This window comes from Dasypus novemcinctus, chromosome 4 (genome assembly GCF_030445035.2).
Source record: "Dasypus novemcinctus isolate mDasNov1 chromosome 4, mDasNov1.1.hap2, whole genome shotgun sequence".
Taxonomy (NCBI): Eukaryota; Metazoa; Chordata; class Mammalia; order Cingulata; family Dasypodidae; genus Dasypus; species Dasypus novemcinctus.
In genome coordinates this window covers 93,440,940-93,465,254 of record NC_080676.1, presented here as the reverse complement: position 1 = coordinate 93,465,254, position 24,315 = coordinate 93,440,940, and the positions used below count along the sequence as shown (strand labels likewise).

At 34.7% G+C, this 24,315-nt stretch overlaps 1 protein-coding gene across 23 annotated transcripts in view; it reads left to right on the top strand.

Moving 5' to 3' along the window:
- The window catches only part of DZIP3 (DAZ interacting zinc finger protein 3), a 145,619-nt gene that overhangs the window by 25,129 nt on the left and 96,175 nt on the right, over positions 1 to 24,315 (top strand). For 18 of the 23 annotated variants that reach the window (XM_012524194.3, XM_058295883.1, XM_058295894.1 and 15 more), the window contains 4 exons: positions 766 to 879; positions 14,542 to 14,622; positions 16,163 to 16,287; positions 18,903 to 19,017. In XM_012524194.3, the coding sequence (XP_012379648.2) occupies positions 766 to 879; positions 14,542 to 14,622; positions 16,163 to 16,287; positions 18,903 to 19,017 (435 nt within the window). The remainder of the gene's footprint in view (positions 1 to 765; positions 880 to 14,541; positions 14,623 to 16,162; positions 16,288 to 18,902; positions 19,018 to 24,315) is intronic. The other 5 variants (XM_058295892.1, XM_058295889.2, XM_071214852.1 and 2 more) reach the window with 1 other exon arrangement.

The window sequence follows — 24,315 nt, the reverse complement described above, 5'->3', positions numbered from 1 at the left end:
AGTGGATTGCTTTATTTCAGGAATGTGTGTTGATAGAAAAGATGCTTATTAGATTGAACGCTGGGGAGACTGAAATTAAGCATCTAGTTAGCTATGAGGAAAATAGTAGAGGATTGCATATTGGAAATCAAGTTAAGAAAGTACAGATTAAACCTCTTACTCTTATATCATTAAGCAGATAATATAGGTTAAACCAATTTAATTCAGTAAACACATACTGAGCACTTGTGGTACAAGGCATTGGAGAATGGACCTAAAGATAAGACATTGTCCCTTCTTTCACTACTCCATGTAAGTAGGACTCTATTGTACACAGTAAATCATATATTAGTGTAGGTCCAATCAGGACAGCCTAAATGGTTCACCTTGGAGTTGGTATTCCTGTTTACCAGGGGTTCAGGACTGGATGGAAGATTTCTAGCTACTCTAATGAATGGAAGGTGTGAGACAACAAAATGGGGTTACCTCTTTCCTCTGAACTAGAAGTGGACATTTCCAGCTCCTTGGCAGGCATAGGAATAGTTTTTAGTGTTTTGGAGAAATCGTTACAAAGAAGATTCTTTAGGCCACTTAAAACATCAACAAACAGGAACAGTTGAATTTGGTTGTTGGGTGGTATGAGTTTTCTTCTTTTCTTTTAAAAAACTTCTTCATCTCTATTTTCTAAATTCTGTAAGTAAACATGTATTTTATATATATATAATAAAATATATGTAAATGTTTACTCTAACTTAAAGAAATTTGCAACTAAATCATTTTCAACAGAGAGAAGCTGCAACTTACAAGAGTGGGGAGGAAATTGTTCCTGCTCTGACTTTAAGTTTCTTGATAACACAACTGGAAGCAGCACTTAGGAACATTCAAGCTACTAATTATACTGTAAGTGTTTTCTTTTAAAAGTTTGAATTAATGAACTTGGACAACATTTTTCAGCAAGATTGCAGCTATTGCATGTTTATTTCAAAGTGTATTTTCCTCTTTTCTCTCTGGAGAAGGCTACACATAAATTTATTTACTTCCTTTGTGTTATACCTTCTTATTTGGCTGCATCTCTGTAATGAGCCATTTCTAGTCCCCTTCTTAGCACAAATTTTTTCATCTTAAGTAAGGAGAAACTTGAACTAGTTTAGAAATATGCTTTCTCAGTTAGGCAGTGAAGTCATGAACTTCAAAATGTATTCTCCCTTTTCCCACTAATTATTAATCAGTTCCTCTTTCTTCTGGTATTTATAGATATATATTTAAAGTTGGAACTTCTGTTATCTATTATTCTGTAAAATATGCAATGTAATAATGACAATATATTTATGTGTTCAAGGTCAAATGATACTTTAGAAACAAATAGAACATTCAGGGCAAAAATAAGCCTTACATAAAAAATAATAACTAAAAGTACAAGGACAATAAAAAGGAAAATCCAGTTCTTTGAATAATTCGGATCAATAAAATAAATTAAGGTTTGCATAAACTTAGATGAAAACCATATAGTATTAGGTTATTATCAAGCCTAAGGCACCAAGTCTCATCATATGACCTACAAGGTGGTGAAGAATTAATCCTTATTTAGGACTCCCAGGGCCAGGTTGTAAGGTGTGATATATACCACCCTAAAGATAGTTCTAGATGGAAACCTGGGTGGAGTCAAAAAAGGGAACAAAGGAAAATGGGTTTGTATCAACATGTAATCTATAGACTTCTGGGTTGCTGGAAACCTATTATGTCTCCCACTGACCAGGTTGCTGATCAGTGAAATAAATCAGTATAAAATCAGCAATAAGAGATGCCCATTGCTTAGCTGACTCTCCTTAACAGTACATCAAAGTTGAGTTGTAGACTCAAGTTGTAGACTAGCAAATGGAAAAGTTCCCTCTCTCAGTAACATTTGTGAGCAGAATTGGAATAGCCTTGATTAAAATCACTTCCTGTTATATCTAAATGAATCTCCTTCTTCCTCAAGGCCATCAAGGAAGGGTCAGACAACCTTGTAGGAGGCAAAGGAGGGGTTTCCAATAACATCTTTATATCTATTTGGTTCCAGTACTTGGAATAATCTCTGCTAATGTGGGAGAGAGGGAGAGGAAAGGTTAGAGATTTTAGATTAGAAATGTACCACTTGTACATTTAAGTTCCTGAACTCCTTGCCTTTTACCTCTAATTATAATATTACCACAATTCTCCATCTTATCTGTCCTCAAATGTTCATTTTATTCTGAATTGTATGAGCTAAAGACATTGTTATTTTTAAAAAGTTAAAAGGTTATAGCTGATTCTTATTTAGTGTTTGCTTTATGACAGACACTACTTTAAGCACTTTTACTTTTCACAACTTTTCCATTTTATTATTACCATTTTATAGATTAGGAAATCGAGGCACAGAGATTAAAATAACTTTTATAAATTCACAAGGTAAGTATTGGAGTTAGGATGCAAACCCAGGTAGTATTGTCTCCAGAGTCTATGCTCTGAAGGATTATATTCTATCACCTCTGCAGAGAAGGGAATTATTATTATTTTTTTAGGAGGTCTGGGGGACCAAACCTGGACCTCATATGGGGGAAGCAGACACTCAACCACCTGAGCTACATCCACTCCCCATAGAGATGGAAATTTTAAGATAGAAATGATTTAGCTGTTAAAGGGATATATGTGTTTGTACATTCACTTAGCCCATTGAAAACAAAGAAGTTTGAAGCCAAACTTGTAACACTAGCCAATTATTTCATGAAATGTATACTGTTGGTCATAAGAAATGTGCTAGGTGGGAGAATAGAGTTAAATTAGCATAAAAAGAAATTTCATGTTATTTTTCCCCATTTATTTTTGTTCAAGCAATTATAGATTATGCAAAATATGCAAAAATATGGAAGTACAAAGTATCATATACTCCCCTCTTCACACACAGTTTTCACTATTATTAATATTTTGTATTTGTATGGTACCTTTGTTACAATTGAAGAAAAATATTATTATAGTTATACTATTAACTATAGTACATAGTTTACATTAGGGTTCACTCTGTTGTATAGTTCTATGAGTTTTGTTTTTTTTAGCATTTATTCTAACATATATACAACATAAAATTTCCCATTTTAACTACTTTCAAATATATAATACAGTGGTGTTAATTACATTTTCAATATACCATCACTATTATCCATCACCAAAACTTTTTATTACCTCAACCAGAAACTCTGTACCAATTAAACACTAACTTATCATTTCCCCTTACCTCCATAAGTTTCTGACTATGTGAATTTGCATATTAAAATTATTTCATGTAAGCGAGTATCATACAATATTTGTAATTTTATATCTGGCTTATTTCACTTAACATGATGTCTTCAAGGATCATCCATGTAACATGTATTAGAAGCTTATGTTTTATAGATATTTATCATCATTGTGTATCTGGAAGAATTCTGCTTATAGTATGGGACAATTTCTTGAAAAAAATTACCATGGCAAAATATATGATTATAATCAGTATAGTCAGTAGAGAGCACATAAATAGAATGAACAGTACTTTTCTCCATAAAACAATTTTTCTTAACTTATTAATTTGAGACAATTTTGGATTCACAAAAAGTGCTAAGATAGTACAGAGAGATCACAAGTACCCTTCACCTAGTTTCCACCAATGATTACAGCTTATATAAACACAGTACAATATCAAAACCAGGACATTGGTACAATGGGTATTGTGCATGGGGTCCCCGATTCTACCCCCATGTTCGGAGATTTGATAGAAGGACTCATTGGGATTCGGTATTTAGTTGTACTCATGGCTAAAGTTTATTAGTGATGTAGTTGAAATACACAGCCAGATTATCAAGAGAAAATGTACAGGCAGAGCCTGGGGGAATCCATATATAGGCTTCACTATGCTCTTTCCATCTCATGCAGGGTCACCCAAAGCACGCTTTTTCCCCAGCAGCAAAAATTCAACAACTTGCATGTGATGATTCTGTCCAGAAAAGCCCATTAGACATTTAGCTGACAACGTTTTTGTTGGCGACTGCTCACATAGGCTCCCTCTGCCTAGCATATGCCAAAATTCCAGACTTGCAGAAAAAAACAGGTGTTTAGTATAAATTATCTGTTGGCACAAACACTGTAGACACAGTGAGTTACCCTCATCTGTTAGGGAATGATGGGAATACACCCTAAGTTCAAGTTGCCAGATGCCAGGCAGGCCAAGAGTCAATCTTTTTTTTTTCCTTTCAGGTTTTTTTTTTTTTTAATAAAAGAAAACAGAGTTGAATAAAAGCATACATTTCTCAGTTAGATGTTCTGAATACATATAATTTTTTTTTGAATCATACAGTATGTTGCACAATATATTTGGTTCATAGTAACGCAGTCATACAGTATCTGTCCTTTGTGCCTGGCTTGCTTCGCTCAACATAATGTCCTCCACGTTCATCCATGTTGTCATATGCTTTATGACTTTATTTCTTCTTTCAGTTACATAATATTCCATCATGTGACTACACCACAGTTTGTTTAGCCATTCATCAGTTGATCAACACCTGGATTGTTTCCATCTTTTGGCAATTGTGAATAGTGCTGCTATGAACATAGGTGTGCAGATGTCTGTTTGTGTCACTGCTTTCAGTTCCTTGGGTGTATACCCACTAGTGGTACTACAGGATCACATGGCAAGTCTATGTTCAGCTTCTTTAGGAACTGCCAAACAGTCCTCTACAGTGGTTGAACCATTCTGCATTTCCACCAATAGTAAATAAGTGTTACTAACTCTCCACATCCTCTCCAACACTTGTAGTTCACTATAGTTTTAATAGTGGCCATTCTGATAGGTGAGAAATGAAGTTTTGATTTGCATTTCCATAATCATTAATGATGTTGGGCATTTTTTTCATGTTTTTTTTTTTTTGCCATTTGTATTTCTTCTTTGGACAAATGTCTATTCAAGTCTTTTGCCCAATTTTTAATGGGGTCATTTGTCTTTTTTATTGTTGAGTTGTAACATCTCTTTATATATATCCTGGGTATTAAACCCTTATCTGGTATGTGACTTACAAATATTTTCTCTTGTTGAGTTGGCTGCCTTTTCACTCTTTTGACAAAAATACTGTGAGGTGCAAATGTGTTTAATTTTGAGGAGGTCCCATTTATCTATTTTTTTTCCTTCTGTTGTATGTGCTTTTGAGTGTAAGGGCCAAGAAACCACTACCTAATACCAGATCTCGAAGATGTTTCCCTTCAATTTCTTCCAGTAGTTTTATGGTCCTGGCTTTTATATTTAGGTCTTTGATTGATCCATTTTGAATTGATTCATGTATAGGGAGTGAAACAGGGGTCCTCTTTCATTCTTTTGGTAATGGATATCCAGTTCTCCCAGCACCATTTGTTGAAGAGGCTGTTTTGTCCCTTTAACATTAACTTGGTAGGTTTGTCAAAAACCCATTGACAGTATAGGTGAGGGTTTATTTCTGGATTCTCAATTCTATTCCATTCGTTGTGTCTGTCTTTATGCCAGTACCATACTGTTTTGACCATTGTAGCTTTCATGGTCAGTCAGTGAAATTCCTCCCATGTCACTCTTCTTTTTTAGAATGCTTTTGGGTATTCAGGTACACTTTCCTTTCCAAATGAATTTGGTAAGTGCCTTTGCTAATTCTGTAAAGTAGGTTGTTGGAATTTTGATTGGTATTGCATTGAATCTATAAATCACTTTGGGTAAGATTGACATCTTCACAATTTTTATTCTTCCAATCCATTAACACAGAATGTTTTCCCATTTGCTCAGGTCTTTTAAAATTTATAAGAGATACAGAAGGTCATTATATATTAATAAAAAGGACAATCCACCAGGAAGATGTAACAGTCATAAATATCTATGCACTTACCCAGGGAGCCCCAAAATACATGAGACAAACTCTGGCCAAACTGAAGGGAGAAATAAACATCTCTACAAAAGCTGTTGGAGACTTGAAAGCCCCTCACATCATTCAATAGAACAAATGGACAGAAGATCAACAAGGAAACAGAGAACATGAACAATATGATAAACAAGTTAGACCTAACAGACATATATAGAACACTGCATCCAAACTCAGTGGGTTATACATTCTTCTTAAGTGCCCATGGATCTTTCTCCAGGATAGACCACATGTTAGGGTACAGTGCAGCTCTCAATAAATAAAAAGACTGAAAATATATAATGCATCTTCTCTGACCACAGTGTAATGAAACTGGAAATCAATAATAGACAGGAAAAAGTAAATTCATAAATGTGTGGAGGCTGAACAACACATTTCTAAATAATCAAAAGGTCAAAGAATAAACTACAAGTGAAATCAGGAAATAATATATTGAGACAAATGAAAATGAGAACACAACTCATCAAAACTTATGGAATACAGTGAAGGTAAACTTGAGAGGTAAATTTATAGCCCTAAATGCCTATATTTAAAAAAGAAGAAAGAGCTAAACTCAAATATTTAACTGAACAACTACAGAAACTAGAAAAAGAATAGAAAACCAATCCCAAAGCAAGAGAAGAAAAGAAATAATAAATATTAGAGCAGAAATAAATGAAATTGAGAAAAAAAAACAACAGAGAAAATCAATAAAACCAAAAGCTGGTTCTTTGAGAAGATCAATAAAATTGACAAACCCCTAGCTAGATGAACAAAAAAAAAAGAGAGAAGATGCAAATAAATACAATCAGAAATGAAAGGGAGGAAGTAATGATTGACCCTACAGAAATAAAAAATATCATAAGAGGATACTATGAAAAACTATATGCCCATAAACTAGACTAACTAGATGAAATGGACAAATTCCTAGAAATACTTAAACAACATACACTGATGCTACAAGAAATACAAGAACTTAACAAAGCAATCACATTTAAACAGATTGAATCCATCGTCAAAAATCTCTCCGCAAAGAAAAGCCCAGGACCAGACAGCTTCCCCCGTGAATTTTACCAAGCGTTTTAAAAAGAATTAACAGCAATCCTTTCTAAACTCTTCCAAAACTCGAAGAGGGGGGAGAATTATATAACACATTTTATGAAATCAACATCATCCTAATACCAAATCAGATAAAGATACTACAAGAAAAGAAAATTACAGACCAATCTCTCTAATGAACATAAATGCAAAAATTTTCAACAAAATACTTGCAAATTGAATCCAACAGCATATCAAAAGACTTATACATCACAACCAAGTGGAATTTGTTCCTAATATGTAAGGCAGGTTCAACATAAGAAAATCAATCAATGTAATATATCACATTAACAAATTAAAGGGAAAAAAAAATGACCATCTCAATCAATATAGAAAAGACATTCGACAAAATCCAGCATCCTTTTTTGATAAAAACACTTCAAAAGATAGGAATAGAAAGAAAATTCCTCTATATGATAAAAGGCATACATGAAAAACCCAGAGTCAACATCATACTTAATGGGGAAAGGTTGAAAGCTTTCCCTCTAAGATCCAGAAGAAGACAAGGATGCCCACTGTCATCATTTTTTTTCAGTATTGTACTAGAAGTTCCAGCTAGGGCAATTAGACAAGAAAAAAAAAAAAAATTAAAGACATCCAAATAGGAAAAGAGGAAGTAAAATTCTCACTGTGGATGGCATGATCCTGTACTTTGAAAATTCTTAAGTATCCACAACAAAGCTACTTGAAATAATAAATGAGTTCAGCAAAGTGGCAGAGTACAAGATCAACACACAAAAATCAGTAATGTTTTTCTACACTAGTACTGATCAATCTAAGGAGGAAATCAGGGGAAAATTCCATTTTCAATAGCAACAAAACCAAAGAAGTACAGGACCTATATGCAGAAAACTATAAAACAACAGTAAAAGAAATTTTTAAAAAGACCTGAGCAAATGGAAAAACATTCTGTGTTAATGGATTAGAAGAAAAAAATTGTGAAGATGTCAATCTTACCCAAAGTGATTTATAGATTCAATGCAATACCAATCAAAATTCCAACAACCTACTTTACAGAATTAGCAAAGGCACTTACCAAATTCATTTGGAAAGGAAAGTGTACCTGAATACCCAAAAGCATTCTAAAAAAGAAGAGTGACATGGGAGGAATTTCACTGACTGACCATGAAAGCTACAATGGTCAAAACAGTATGGTACTGGCATAAAGACAGACACAACGAATGGAATAGAATTGAGAATCCAGAAATAAACCCTCACCTATACTGTCAGTGGGTTTTTGATTCTACCCCCATGTTCGGAGATTTGATAGAAGGACTCATTGGGATTCGGTATTTAGTTGTACTCATGGCTAAAGTTTATTAGTGATGTTTGTTTTGTCTGATATTAGTATCACTACCCCTGCTTTTTTTTGGTTACTATTTGCATGGAGTATCTTTTCCAGCCTTTCACTTTCAGCTGGTTTGTATCCCTGGGTCTAAAGTGAGTTTCTTGTGTGCAGTGTATGGATGGCTCATGTTTTTTTAATCATTCTCTCAGCCTATATCTGAGATATATGCTTTTGATCTCATGTATTGTGTCTTTCATTCCCATGAGCTCTGTTACTTTTCTGTTCAAGACTTCAAATTCTTCTTTTCGCTCACTCTGTCTTCTTGTTGTCATTTATCTCTTTAATCAAATTGCCTCTCAAATAATTAATTTGATTTTGGAAATTTTTCACATCTCACTAATTCTTTCAAATCCTGCATCTCTTCTGGGGCTTTGACATATTCCTTTCCTTGGGCCATGTCTTCCATTTTCTTAGTATGGCTCATAATTTTTTGCTGATGTCTAGGCATCTGATTAGAATGCAGTTTAGTCAGATGCTCAATTTCTTTCTCATATAGGGATTTGGTGGCAGGAGACTATGTATTACCACTGCTCTTTGACTCTTGGCTTGTCCTGGATTGTTAGGATTGTTCCTGCTAGTTGCTCAAACCTGGACTCTGGACCCAATAATTGGTTGCAGACTATTTCCTGAGGCCTTGGAGAGGGAAGCAATAAAGACCTGAAAAAGCCTCTCTTACTTATTTTTAGTTTTCTCGTGTGTACTTCTTGTTTTGCCAAGTGCTCTTTGGCAGCTCTCAGTTCACTGCATGGTTGGAGTGTATTTGTTGCAACACAGACAGAGTCAGTGTGATAGAATATCCTGCCTAGAGGCTAAGATGCCTGGAGGCTAACAGCCTTGTAATTCAGATATCAGATTCAGTTCTCCAGCCTTCTCTGGTAGCTCTTTCCCTTTTCCTGGGTAGGAAATATTTCCCCTCCCCTCTAAGACCTCAATAATCAGTCTGAGTTAGTAGAGAGGGGGATTGGAAGGGTTGCATATCTTTAACTACTTGCTGGCTCCCAAGGCAAACAATGGCATGGCCCTTCCTAGCTTGGAAGGACTCCTAGGACATAGCAGACCAATTGTGAGTCAAAAGCTGAGTCAGTCTTAGGCTGTGTCCCTCTCTTTCCCGTTTCCTGGGGTGGTGGTGGAATCCTGGAGCCCCCTTTGTCTGTAGCGGCAGGCCCAGAGGATTGAGAATTCTAAAATTTCTTTAGTGTGGGGGAGGGTGCCAGCAGCAGCAGCCGCTAGTTTCAACTCACAGGTCTATCATTACAATTCCCATCCTTTGTCCCTTTTTCTCTTGATGGTCTCTTAAACCCTCTGAAGATCTTTTCCCAGGCTGTTTCAACCTATCCTCTAACTATTTTTCTGGAGGAGAAGAGAGTCTCATGTCTTTCTAGTTCACCATCTTCCTGGAAGTCAAGGGTCAATCTTATAAGCATGTCTTTCCAAGGATAGCTGACTCAAGCTAGCTGTGTTAAGTTTTTTCTCCACAGGTGAGTTTTGTTCTGTGCCTTTTTATCATGTTATATATTTGTGTAACCACCACTGCTATCAAGATAAAAGAACTGTTCTTTCACCACAAAAATCCCTCTTATGCTACCTCTTTATATTCACACCTATCCTTCTCCCTTTCTTTCTTCCCTAATTCCTAATCTGTTCTTCACCTCTGTAATTTTGCATAGACAATTTTTAAGTGAAGGAAGTACCCAAGTGTTTTAATTTTTCATTGAAGGAGTGATAATCTTTATGTTTATCTTGTTAAAACAAAGGCCACATGTGCTGAGTAAGACTGATTTAGGAGATAACCATATTTTTAAGATAGATGGTAGATACTTAGCTGTTCATTAGATTGTTATCTAAAGTGTACTTGATACCTAAAATAATACATAATAAGAGAAAGAATGAGAATTTTTAAAAAAAGTTTTAATATAACAAATTTTGATGCCATTCACATCCTCAGCCTCCACTTCTAATTCTAGTTCTCTTGTTATTTCAACCACATCTGCAGTGACTTCTTCCCAAAAGTCTTGAATCCCTCAAAGTTATCCATGTGGGTTAGAATCTGCTTCTTTTAAACTCCTGTTAATCTTGATATTTTGGCCTCCCATGAGTCACAAATGTTCTTTTTTTAACAAATTAATTTTATTGATACATATTAATGAAGTATACAGTTCATCCAAAGCGTGCTATCAATGGTATTTGGTATAATCACAGAGTTTTACATTTATCACTTTAATCATTTTAGAGCATTTTTATTATTTAAATAATAATAATAAAAACAGAAAGACAAGACAATTTCAGTCTCTAAATTTCTGTTTCCCCTGCTCTACATAACTGCTATTTCTGCTCTTCTTCCACAATTATATATTTGTTTATTAAGCAGTTTTACGGAGATATATTCACATACCATACGATCTTTCCAAAGTGTATAATCAATGGTTTTTCGTATAATCACAATTCATCACCTCAAAAACTTTAGAACAGTTTCACTACTCCAAAGAGAAAGTCTCCACACCCATTAGCATTCCTCCCCCAGCCATACATAACCACTTATCTGATTCATCTTTATAAGTTGATTTATATTTAAATTTTATATAAATGGAATCATACAATATGTAGTACCCTACTCTACATGGATAAACCTGGAGGACATTATGTTGAGTAAAGCAAGCCAGATACAATAGGACAAATACTATATGATTGTGCTATTATGAACTAAATATATTATGTGAAATATGAATATTTAAGACCATTTTTCTTTGAAGCTGAACAAATTATGTTAATACTACAAAATGTTAAATCAGACAAAAAAAATTATACTAAGTGAAGGACACTAGACATACAGTACTACAAATGCTCTCTTTTTTTCTTCTTTTGAAAAAGTTTTTATTTTGAAATAATTTCAAACTTAAGGACAGTAGCAAAAATAATACAAAACCTATAGAGAACTCCAGCATATTCCCCTCCCCAACAAACCCAAATGCACCAACTTTTAACATTTTATATATTATTTTAATAATTTAATTTAAAAATAATCATCCCAAATCTGTTATAAACATTTGATATCAACATAATATAGAAAGATTTCTCATACATTTCAGTTTTTCTTTTTTTTAAAAAAATTTTTAAATTTTCTTTTTTTTTAAGATACATAGATCACAAAAAATGTTACATTAAAAAATAAAAGAGGGAAACGGACTTTGGCCCAGTGGTTAGGGCGTCCGTCTACCACATGGGAGGTCCGCAGTTCAAACCCCGGGCCTCCTTAACCCGTGTGGAGCTGGCCCATGCGCAGTGCTGATGTGCGCAAGGAGTGCCCTGCCACACAGGGGTGTCCCCCACGTAGGAGAGCCCCACGCGCAAGGAGTGCACCCATAAGGAGAGCTGCCCAAAGCTGCCAAAGAAAGTGCAGCCTGCCCAGGAATGGCGCCGCCCACACTTCCGGTGCCGCTCATGACAACAAGAAGCGGACAAAGAAACAAGATGCAGCAAGAAGACACAGAAAACAGACAACCGGGGGAGGGGAGGGGAATTAAATAAATAAAAATAAATCTTAAAAATAAATAAATAAATAAATAAATAAAAGAGGTTCCCATAGACCCCACTCCCCACCCCCCACTCCTCCCACATCAACAACCTCTTTCTTCATTGTGACACATTCATTGCATTTGGTGAATACATTTCGTAGCACTCCTGCACCGCATGTATTATAGTTTACATTATAGTTTATACTCTCCTCCAGTACATTCAGTGGGTTATGACAGGATATATAATGTCCAGCATTATATCCCAGCAAGTCTCAGCAGGATCCCAGAGACAGCTAAAGTAGATACAACCCCAGGTACTGATGCTCCTGAGGGCTATGGAGACACACAGGTGCTATGGTCAATGGCAGATGGCTCTGAAGTTCAGTGCCTTGTGAGTGGGCCCACTTTGGAATTTGTGCTCCTGAGTGTGATAGAGTTGGACTCAGTTGTGACCTCTCTACACATGCCTCTTCTGTCACTTTTACTGAACCTGTGGTTGGCTGGGGTTGGTATATACTCAGGAGACTTGAATCTCTGGACTGCCCATGTGCTATCTGGACCCTGAGCCTCCGCAGAGTTGCAACTCCTACTCTCTGGTTTATTGGACTTACCCACATCAGCTAACAGGGAGGTGAAGATGGTCAAAAACCACACCAGAGAACCTAGAGTCAAGAACTGCAAGCAGGAGAATTGCATCCATCAACCATGTGGGATCTAAGCCCCCTCTCAATTTAGAGGTGGAGTGGACATCACCATCCCAGGGTCCACAGGATGGAGGAATAAAATATGAATTAGAGTGGACTTACTGGTATTCTACTATAGAACTATTGTGAGTCTAGCAATGGAAGAAATTGTATCACTGATGTGGAGAAAGTGGTCACAGTAGTTGCTAAGGGCAGGGAGAGGGAAGGATAGATGTGATGTGGGGGCATTTTCAGGACTTGGAGTTGTCCTAAATGATATTGCAGGGACAGATGCTGGGCAAATGTTCTTAACAGCATCTAGAATGTGAATCCTTTCTAGAAGATTTTCAATTTACTTTGTCCATATCCATCAGAGGAATTGCTGTCTAAAGCAGATATAGCCTTTTTAGATGTATTTCTTAAATAATAAGAGTTGAAATTCTAAATGACTCCTTGATCCATGGGCTGCAGAATGAGTGTTGTGTCAGCAAGCATGAAAACAATATTCATCCTGTTGTACATCTCCATCAGAGCTCTTGGTGACTAAGTGCGTTATCGATGAATAGTAATATTTTGAAATGAATTTTTTTTTTTCTGAGCAATAGTAGGTGTAAAGTATTCAGTAAACCATACTGTAAACAAATGTGCTGTCATCCAGGCTTCTTGTTCCATTTATAGAGCATAGGAAGAGTAGATTAGCATAATTTCTAGGGGCCCTAGGATTCTTACAATGGTAAATGAGCCTTGACTTCAAATAAGATCACCAGCTACATTAGCCCTAACAAGGGATCCACCCTGTCCTCTCCTTTGAAGCCCTGAAACCAGGCATTGTCTACTGCTTTGTAGCTATGATAGCCCTAGTTTGTGTTGTCTTCCAATAGAAGGCTGTTTCATCTACATTGAAAATCTCTTGTTTAGTGTAGCCATCTTCATCATTTATTTTAGCTAGATCATCTGGATATCTTGCTGTAGCTTCTCTATCAGCACTTGATGCTTCAACTTTTACTTGTATGGGAGTTGGCTTCTTTCCTTAAACCTCATGAACCAACCTCTGCTAGGTTGAAACTTTTCTTCTGCAGCTTCTTTACCAGGAGAGCCTTCAAAGAATTGAAGAGAGTTAGAGCTTGCTCTGAATTAGGCTTTGGCATAAGTGAATCTTGGGGCATGTTTAATTTTCTTTCTAGAGCACTAAAACTTTCTCCATATCAACAATAAGGCTGTTTCTCTTTCTTATCATTCTTGTGTTCACTGGAGTAGCCCTTTTAATTTCCTCCAAGAACTTTTCCTCTGCAATCATAAGTTAGCTGTTTGGCACAAAAGGCCTAGCTTTCAGGCTGACATGCCTTTCTCACTAAGCTTCATCATGTCTAGCTTTTGATTTAAAGTGAGATATGTGACTCATCCTTTCACTTAAACACTTAGAGGCCATTGCAGGGTTATTAATAGGCCTACTTTCAATATTTTTGTGTCTCAGACAAAAGGAAGGCCTAAGGAGATGGGGAGAAATGGGGGAGCAATTGGTTGGCGGAGTAGTACGATCATACACAATATTTATTAAGTCTGTTGACTTCTGTGGGTGTGGTTTGTGGTGTCCTAAAACAATTAGAATAGTAACATCAAAGATCACTGATCACAGATATAATAATCACCATCATAGATATAATAATAATGAAAAAGTTTGAAATATTGCTAGAATTACCAAATTCCAAATTACCAAAGTGTGACAGAAACATGAAGTAGGAACCCGTTGGAAAAATGGTGTAAATAGACTTGCTTGACAAAGGGGTTGCCACAAGCCTTCAATTTTAAAAAAATAAAACATCTGTGAAGTACAACAAAGCAAAGCACAATACAATGATATATGCATGTAGTTATTTTTAGATGATAATAATATTAATGCATAGATATTTTACTATTTTTAATAATTATTAAGTGGTCTAGTCTATTTAATTAAGATTGCTACACTGGAAAAGTCACTTAGTCTAAATAGTCAATTAAAATACAATTTTTCTTTTTAGGCACACCAGATTAATGTTGGTTATTATTTGACGTTACTATTTTTATATGGAGTAGCTCTCACTGAAAGAGGAAAGAAAGAGGTATGTAGCATGTGTTATTTGCCTGTTATAAATCATTTTAGATACACTGACTTCATTTTAACAAATTAAAAGTTTTATTTTTAATGTTCTTTAAAAATTGAAAACATTCAGTGACTCTTCTGACATTTTTAATTTAGAGTAATTATGGCATATGTATATGCCATATATATAAGAAACTGTTAATATTAGCTTAAAACTTCAGTTATTTTAACTTTATCTTTTAAATGCTTATCATTTGTGTACAGGAGAAAATTATTTAGCTTCTTTCTTTCATACATTACATTTAAATGTATTTCCTAGTATAGTTTAATCTCTTTGAAGTTAATCTTACCTACCTCTTTTGTAAACTATGAGTTTACCTCAATTTTTTTTTGTGGAATAAGGTGAAGTACAAATAAGTAGAAATTGGGAGTTAACCCGATGATTTTTAAGGGCCTTTTCAAATTTAACGTTCTTTTTTTTTTTGAGATTTATTTTATTTATTTCTGCCTCCCCCCCTCTGCTGTCTGCTCTCTGTGTCCATTCCCTGTGTATTCTTCTGTGTCTGTTTGTATTCTTGTTAGGCGGCTCCAGGAACCAATCCTGGGACCTTCCAGAGTAGGAGAGAGGTAATTACTCTCTTACCATCTCAACTTCCGGTTCTGCTACGTCTTCTTATTTTCTCTCCTCTGTGTCTCTTGTTGTGTCCTCTTGCTATGCCAGCTCTCAGCATTGGCTGGCACTCCTGCACGGGGACGTCTTTTTCTGATTTTTAATAATTTCTTATATTTTCTCTATAGGCTTTGTATTACTTTTGTTTTTTCTTTTCTCAAATCTCTATCCTCTATGTGCTTCATAAATTAAATGTGTAAATATGACTTGTTAGTTAGGTGAAGTAGACTTTATAAACACCCAAACTGAAAAGATTTTTAGTGTATATAAATTCATGTGTTGCTAATTATTGTTTAATGTGATGTGCTAGAAAATATTTTTAAGCAAAACAAATCAAATTTTTTCTACTTATTTTTCCCAGAGGGAAATTATAATAATTATAATAATTGCATAATTACAATATAATGATAATTATAATTACATAATTATAGTTATAATTAGTTATAACTGAAACATCTATTTAGAACTGATCTTGATCTTTATTTTCAAAACTTGTATTGTTTATAATGAAGCTAGCGTTGCCCCCAAATTGACTTTATAGTTATGGTCAAGAAGTCATTTATTTTGTATTTGAAATATTAGGTAGAATTATAAAGAATTTTGTTTCAGAGGTCATCAGAAAATCCCTTATTTGGCTAGTAATATTTGCCAGTTTTAGAGATAAAAATCTTTTTAAAAAAATTTCACTTTGAAACATTGTTTAAAGAAGATAAACATTCTTTTGTAAATAAATATTTTAAGCACTTTGTGATCACATACAGAGATGCTGGGATTAGAGCTTTGAATAAATGACCAAATGAATGAGTGACTTAAAATCACCCCAATTTCTCCAATTTGAGAAATAATTGTAAAAGACATATCAGACAAACATAGTTTTATGTTTTTACAGGATTATACAGAAGCTGAAAGCAAATTTTTGGTGATGAAGATGGTGATCCAAGAAAATGAAATTTGTGAAAACTTTATGTCATTAGTTTATTTTGGACGTGGTTTAATTAGATGTGCTCAGAAGAGGTAAGAATTTTAATGAATGGTTTGATCTTGCCTGTTGACATTCAACATGATGAAATGGAAATGAAATTTGCATGGTATACCAGGGATTATGACATCTGTGCTTTAGTGGTTTGATCTTTTCTTTTTCACCTATTTCTATAGGTAATCATTTCTTTTGTGTACTTGAGAATATTAAATATCAAACTTAACAGGCCATGGCAATGAGAGGCAGGATAGCATAGACATTAGGAACATAGGCTAATGTGGGTTCAGACGTATTTTCTACCACCTACCTGATGTATGACTCTAGGAAAGTTAATGCTACTGAGTTTTTATTTTTCCTTGTTTGTAAAACGGAACTAATAATAGTACCTACCTTTTAAGGATGTTGTAGATGCTTAGTGTTTAATATTATCACAACTTAGGATAGGTTTTAAAGGTATAAATTGCTCATAAATAGTTGAAAGTGTCTAAATGCTGAGAAAGTGAAATTGGACAGGGGAGCCTATATTGGCTATCTGTTCATTTCCTATATGGAGATCCTTAGCCATTTGTTTTAACATCATTCATTCATTTTATTTGCTAATCACCTATAATATTCCATTCATCATGTTAGGTGCTTTGGAGACAATGGTTTACAAAATAGACAGTTCCTGTCCTCATGCAACTGAAAATATAGTGAAAGACATAGATCTTTATCAAATAATCAGTCATACAAATTACAAGTTTTGAAATCTGGTTAAGAGCTATGAAGGAAAATGCAGTAAACAAAGTCTATAGTGGAGCCCCAGTCTGGTTCTGGGAATCAGAAGTCTACCTGAAGAAAAAATGTTTGAGATAAATTAGTCAAACTTAACTTGTGTGATTTCTTATGAAGGATTTTTGCTTGGCCCAACCATTGAATTCCTAAAAACATCACCTATGTCATGGGTCCTTGATCCTTTATAGGATTTATTCTTCCTGGAATGCCTGTTTTTATTAGGCTATCCAAAGGACTTCCCATTTCCTGTTCACAAGGTTATATTAGCATGATATCATCAATACAGTGGAACAGTGGAATGTTTTGCAGAACTTCAAGATGATCAAAATCTGTTTGGTCTATATTGTGACAGAATAGGAGAATTAACATGTCCCTAAGATAAGAAAAAGACATGAATGAGTGTTGTTGACCTTCCCTCCAATATGAAATTATTCTCTTTACTGATAGGTATTGGAAAGAATGCTTTTCCAGATCATTGACACTAGAAAGCCCAGTTGTATGATAGCATCTTTTATTTTTAATCTGGCCTATAGAAGACAACTTCACTGACTTTTCAAAGACACGGGTGCCCTTCTCACTCAGCGTTCCTTATTGTATTGAGTGAAGTGTCTTGTGGGCCTTTTCAGAGAATATAATTTGGTGCTGGATTCTATGGTTTTACAAAATAAATCAGTTCTAACATTTCCATCCCCTTGAACCTTCTTTAAAACTCTGCCAAGAAATTTGCAGCATTTCCACCTCACTTACTGTAGGCCATCATGTGTCTAAGCTTCAAGAAGCCATCTCAACAGTATGTTAGGACTAGCACTGGGTTTTCTTGCTAGGAAAGTATATCCTGAATTATGGAAGAGTTGTCCCATATCAATAAACACTTCTTTTTCTAACCTTTTATTTGTCCACTGATGCAGCAATCTTACGTTGCACTGCCACACATATTCCAGGCAGTACATGCTATTATGCACTTATTATGAATAAGCTTTTTCTTCCTGAGCAGGAACTTTGTTTTTCCTCTTGGATTCTGCTTATACCTGAGCCTGGATTGGTTGGTCTGAAGGTAGTGAGTAGAATTAGAGGAAGATCTTGAGAAGGAAGGGCATCATCTTCTGAGATGATATTTTCACATGATCCATAAGTAAAGAGAGGCTGCTCTCTAGCAAGGGAGAGGTCTTTGCCAGCCAAAAGTTTCAGGAAGATTTAGGGATTCAGTGTTTCCAAGTACATGTACCTAAATTTTCCCATTCCAAATCTCAGGATCTATTCCTTCCCTGTCAAGGCCCTGACATCAGAGCCATACATTCGGTCTCTTTTGCAGTTGTTCTACTCTTATGATTAAATTTTGAGCCTGATTTTCAGCATAGTATGTTCTTATGGCTAGACAAGGTGAGGGCTCTTAAAATGCTGCTACCATAGAGACCTGTGTGTCCTGAGTTGACAATTGTGTGTCCTGAGACTGCATTCAGCTTTCAGTGTCTTGAAGTTATTCTACCTTACTAAATCTGGACCTGATTTTCAGCACAGACTATCTTAATGAGTCCAAGAGAAGAGGGTTTCTTTAAGTTTTAATATGCCTGTTATTTTCTTTCTTCAAGACTTCTAAGACAGTTAACAAAAGCCAACCAATACCATAATTTCTTTAATTACTATGACCCTATACTATTCAAGCTTGAGCTACCTACATAATATATTATTTCTTCTTCTACTTGTATTTCATCCCAGTGTACCACAGGTGAGAGTCCTGGTATTTGTATTTCTGTAGCATGCCAGAGGTTATTATTATTCAGATTTCCACAAAAAATTGGTTATTTGTTGTCTTATTGGTGAATTATCCAGATCCAGAGTCCACTTCAACTGAACCTTGTTTTAAAATGCCTTGCAGATATAATGGGGGACTGCTAGAATTTCATAAAAGCTTACAAGAAATAGAAGATACAAATGATCATTGGTTTGACATAGATCCTACAGAAGATGAAGAGTTACCTACAACTTTTAAAGTAAGAAATTATTTAAAAATAACATATTTTAATGCTTTTTATCTCTGACTAATTAGAATCATTTTTGATAAATCTGTAGTTTATACTATGTAATATTTGATAGTAAGCTAATTCTTTTATTGGAAATTAGTGTTTATGTAAGAAACGTTGATTCCAGTACATAGTGCAGAACAGGAGTATGATTTAATAAGTAGAGAGAAATGGGACTGCTGTATGAGCATTTCCAAGTAACAAGGAAATTAATAACAATACTAGTCAAGTACTTCACATGGTTAGAGCCGAACCTAATAGTTAACTTCTTTTTTCTAATTACATTTACCATTGTTTTTGTTGTTGCTTTAAATCACAAAAGTAATAAATGTTTAGTTTAGAAAACTTGTAAATTGTAAAATTGCTCAAAGATAAAAGCAAAATTTATCCATCTTTCTACAAACAGAAAAAAAATTGTTAACATTTTCATTTATGTATTTACAGACACATACGTACACACACAGGCACACACACATAAACACTGATGCCTTTTATTTTTACTAAATTGGTATGATGCTTCACACAGTAATTTATAGTCTTGAATTTTATAATATGGTGATTTTCCCAATAATAAAATTATTATGTAATATGATTTTTGTATATTCCAGCATCTAACTGTACTTTAATTAGCTTAACCAGTTCCCTGCTCTGTTGTACATTAATTTATCCTAAATATTCCAGTTTTTCACTATTATATAAGGTGATCTCTGTACATTTCTCAGATCATTTCCTTAGAAGAAAATATCTAGAGGTAGAATTGTGAAGCAAGTGTCACACACTTATAAAACCATTTCTCCAAATTTCCTTTCAGAAAGTTTGTCTTTCTCTATATTCTTATGATAAAGAATGAAGGTTTCCATTTCCCTCCACCTTCTGGGTATTCATTACCTTTTGGGTACCTTTTAATTAAAAAGAAGTAAATATGGAAACAGTGTTGTAAAACCTGCCATATATAGGGTTAAAGTTGTCAATACATAAAAACCATTATAATCAAAAAGAAAGAGGTGAAAATTCTAATTAAAAAATGGGCACTTAAGTAGGCAATTCATAGAAGTACAAATGACTGTTTAATGTTTGAGCAAATATAAATTAAATATAAATAGAAAAGACCAGTATGGCTAATCCGATGGGTAAAATGTACCCAAAAGGTAACAAATTCTCAGGTTTAATTATGTCAGGTTTTATATGTGTCAGGTTTTACAACACTGTTTCCCTAGTTTATCTTCTTTTTAATTAATTTAATGTTACTTATTGTTGTTGGCTTGTTTTTGTTTTACTTTCATCTTTGCAGAATGCAGATGTTTAATTTTTATGATAGATTCAATCTATCACACTTTTCCTATATGGATTTTAACTTTGGAGTTAGAAATGATTTCCCCATCTTGAAATCAGCCAAATACTTACATAGAGTTTTAAGTATTTCTGCATATTTAATTCAGTTCTAGTTATCTGTCTGTCCCTTTTTATGGCATTTTCATGTTGTTTTAATTCTTAGCTTTGTAATATGTTTTAATAATGGCAATTTGAAATTGTCCTTTTTATTCATCAAGTTTTTTTGATACTTTATATCCATTTATTATTCTAGATGAAATTTAGGATCATTATCAAACTTCTCTGAAAAGCCCTCTGTGATTTTCAATTGTAATTGTTGCAAATTTATAAATTAATATTTGGGAGAAATTGACATACTGTGAAAATGTTGAGTCCTTCCATCTATGTACATACATACCACCATTTTTAGCAAAGTTTTATTCATCCTAAATTGGCACATTTCTTAGGTTTACAATTATATATTTTTATTAACTAACTAATTATATGTGTGTGGGTATATATAGCCTGAATTGTTCATTTGGTCATTATATATATATATATATATTTATATATTTTTAATTTATTGATGTATATCACTCATACCTAAACATACATAAACAATAAGTATACAATAATAGTTGTAAACTCACAAAACAAACATATAACATTATACAGGACTCTCTCACTTCACCCTACCACTAATACCTTACATTATTGTTAAACCTTTTTAACTAATGATTAAAGAGCATCGTCAAAATATTACTACTATCCAAAGTATTTTCCCACAGCCCCCCTCCATTATTATCTTTATATCATTTATATATGAACATACATAAACAGTAAATGTATAGTAAAAGTTGTGAACTTATAAAGCAAACATGCATAACATCCTCAAGGGGTCCCATGCATCAGCCTCCCACCAACATATTGCCTTGTTGTGAGATGTTTGTTGCAAATTATGAAAGAATATTGTCAAAGTCTTACTACTAATCATAGTCATTATCTTATATTTGGTGTATTTTCCCCCAAACCACCCTATTATTATTTTTTAAATATATTTTTTTAATGACAGAAGTTGTAAACTTACAAAACAATCTTGCACATGTGCAGAATTCCCAAACAACATCCTTCTATCAACACGCCACACTGTGGTGGAACATTTGTTACAAATAATATATCATCTTATTGTTATCACGTCCATAGTGTACATTTGGCACACATTTTCCATACTGTTCCATTATCAACACAGTACATCTTTGGCATGGATGTAAGAATATTATATTATTACTACTAACCACAGTCTATAGGTCACTCCAGTTGTATTTTTCTCATACTTCTCCATATTCCCACCACACTACAATAATGATGTATACTTGCTCTAACTAACAAAAGACACTCTTGCATCTACACCATCAACTACAGTTCTCATCCACCTCTTGGTTTACTTTGCTATTCTGTTCCTAGAATATTCTCTAGCAGTCTGTTCATTGTCACTTACATCTCTAGACTACCATTTTCAGCCACATCCCCTTTTATAAACTAGCTGGTACTATGTGTTACCATCCACTCTATACATTTCCACACTTTTACAGTAAAGCTAATTAAAACTGCTACATACATTAAACATCAGTAGTCCAATCTCAGTATTCCTCTTATCTCTTTTAAGAATCCACCACCTACCACCATGTCTTGAAGATATTTTCCTTCAATTTCTTCTAGAAATTTTATGGTTATTGCTTTTATTTTTAGGTTTTTGATCCATTTTGAGTTAATTTTTAATAGGGGTCCTCTTTCCTTCTTTTGGCTATGGATATCCAGTTCTTTCAGCACCATTTATTGAATGGACTGTTCTGCCTGAGCTGTGTGAGTTTGACAGGCTAGTCAAAAACCATTTGACCACATATGTGAGGGTATGTTTCTGAACCATCAGTTTGGTACTATTGGTCTATGTGTCTGTCTGTATGCCAGTGCCATACTGTTTTTACCACTATAGCTAGGTAATGCAATTTAAAGTCTAGAGAGGAGAGTTTACTTTTCCTTTTTAAGATGTTTCTGGATATTCAGGACCACTTAACTCTTCCAAATAAATTTGATAATCATGTTTTCAATTTTTTCTTAAAAAAATGCCAGTGGACTTTTTGTTGGGATTGCATTGAATCTGTATATAAATTTGAGTAGAATTGACATCTTAATGATATTTAGTCTTCCAATCCATGAGCGTGGAATGTTCTTCTAGTTATTTAGCCCTTTTTTTATTTCTTTTTAACATTGAGTTGCAGTTTTCTGAATATAAGTGCTTTATATCATTGGTTAAGTTTATTCCTGACTTTTTTAGTTTCATCTGTCATATTTTATTTTTACCACTCATTTAATACTTTTAGTTATTTTTATTGATATAATCTTCATTTCTAAACTCTCTTCTAGGCCTCCCTCTCCTTTTCTTTTCAGGCTCTAGCATACCCTTAAGAATTTCCTGAAAATCTGGTCTCTCAGTTTTTGTTTGTCTGTGAATATTCTAAACTTACCCTCCTTTTTGAAAGACAATCTTGCTGGATATAAGATTATTGGTTAGAAGTTTTTCTCTTGTAGTATCTTAAATATATCATACCAGTGTCTTCTTGAATTCATGGTTTCTGGTGAGAAATCAGCATTTAATCTTATTGGGTATTCCTTACATGTTATGCATTACTTTTTTCTTGCTCTTCTCAGAATTCTGTCTTTGTCTTTGGCATTTGACATTCTGATGAGTATGTGTCTCAGAGTTGCTCTTTTCGGATTTTTTCAGATGGGAGTATGTTGTGCTTCTTGGACATGGATATCTATGTCCTTCAATAGGGTTGGGAAATTTTCTATCATTATTTCTTCCAATATTCCTTCTGCTCCTTTTCCCTTCTCTTCTCCTTCTGAGACACCCATGACATGTATATTTGCACACCTTTTGCTGTCATCTAGTTCCCTGAGACCTTGTTCAATTTTTTCCATTCTTCATCTTTTTTTTTGTATGTTCACTTTCAGAGGCTATTTCTTCAAGCTCACCAGTCCTTTCTTCTGCCTCTTTAAATCTGCTATTATATGATTCCAATGTGTTTTTCATTTTATTTATTGGGCCTTTCATTCCCATAAGATCTGCTATTTTTCTATGTATGCTTTCAAATTCTTCTCTTTGCTCATCCAAAGTCTTCTTAATATCCTTAATCTCTTTAGCTATCTCATTGAATTTATTAAGGAGATTTGTTTGAACATCTATGATTAGTTATCTCAACTCCTTTATGTCATCTGGAGGCTTATCTTGTTCCTTTAACTGGGCCATAGCTTCCTGGTTCTTGTTGTGGATTGTAATTTTTTTTGGACCCTTGGCACGTGGTTTACTAGAGTATTTATGCTGGATGTAGTTTTTTTCTTTAGTTTACTGCTTCCTGCCATTTCTCCCTTGCTGGTTGTGCAGTAGAAACCAAGGATGTAGTCAGTGCTATGAGATGTGGAGGCTCAAGCTGCCCTCATTACCCCAGGGACTGATGAAGCTTTTGCCAATTTTCTCCTTTCCCAGGGGTAGGGACAGAGACACAGCTATGTGGAATAATCTAATCACACAGGCCTACACTCTAATTACCCAGAGAGACTGATGAGGCTTCAAGTCCCTTTCTCCCCTGCCTGGGGTGGGGATGGAGCTGCAGGTGTGGGCAGCAGTCCATGCAGTGCAGGTCCAAGATGACTGTGGTTGCCCTGGTAGACTTCCAATTATTCAGTCTGTGGCAGCCAAAGGTACCTGTAGTTACCTGGATAGGCTGGTCCAGGGCCTGCCAGCCTCTTCCCTGCCAGAAGTGGGGATGACGCTTTAGCTGAGGCTGCCAGCTGATCTGAATGAAAGAAACCAGTTACTACTGTTACTGTGATTTTTGGTCAGCCTGGCTTCCCCTTAGGCTGGGGGTGGAGTCAAAATGGCAGCTCCCAACCTCT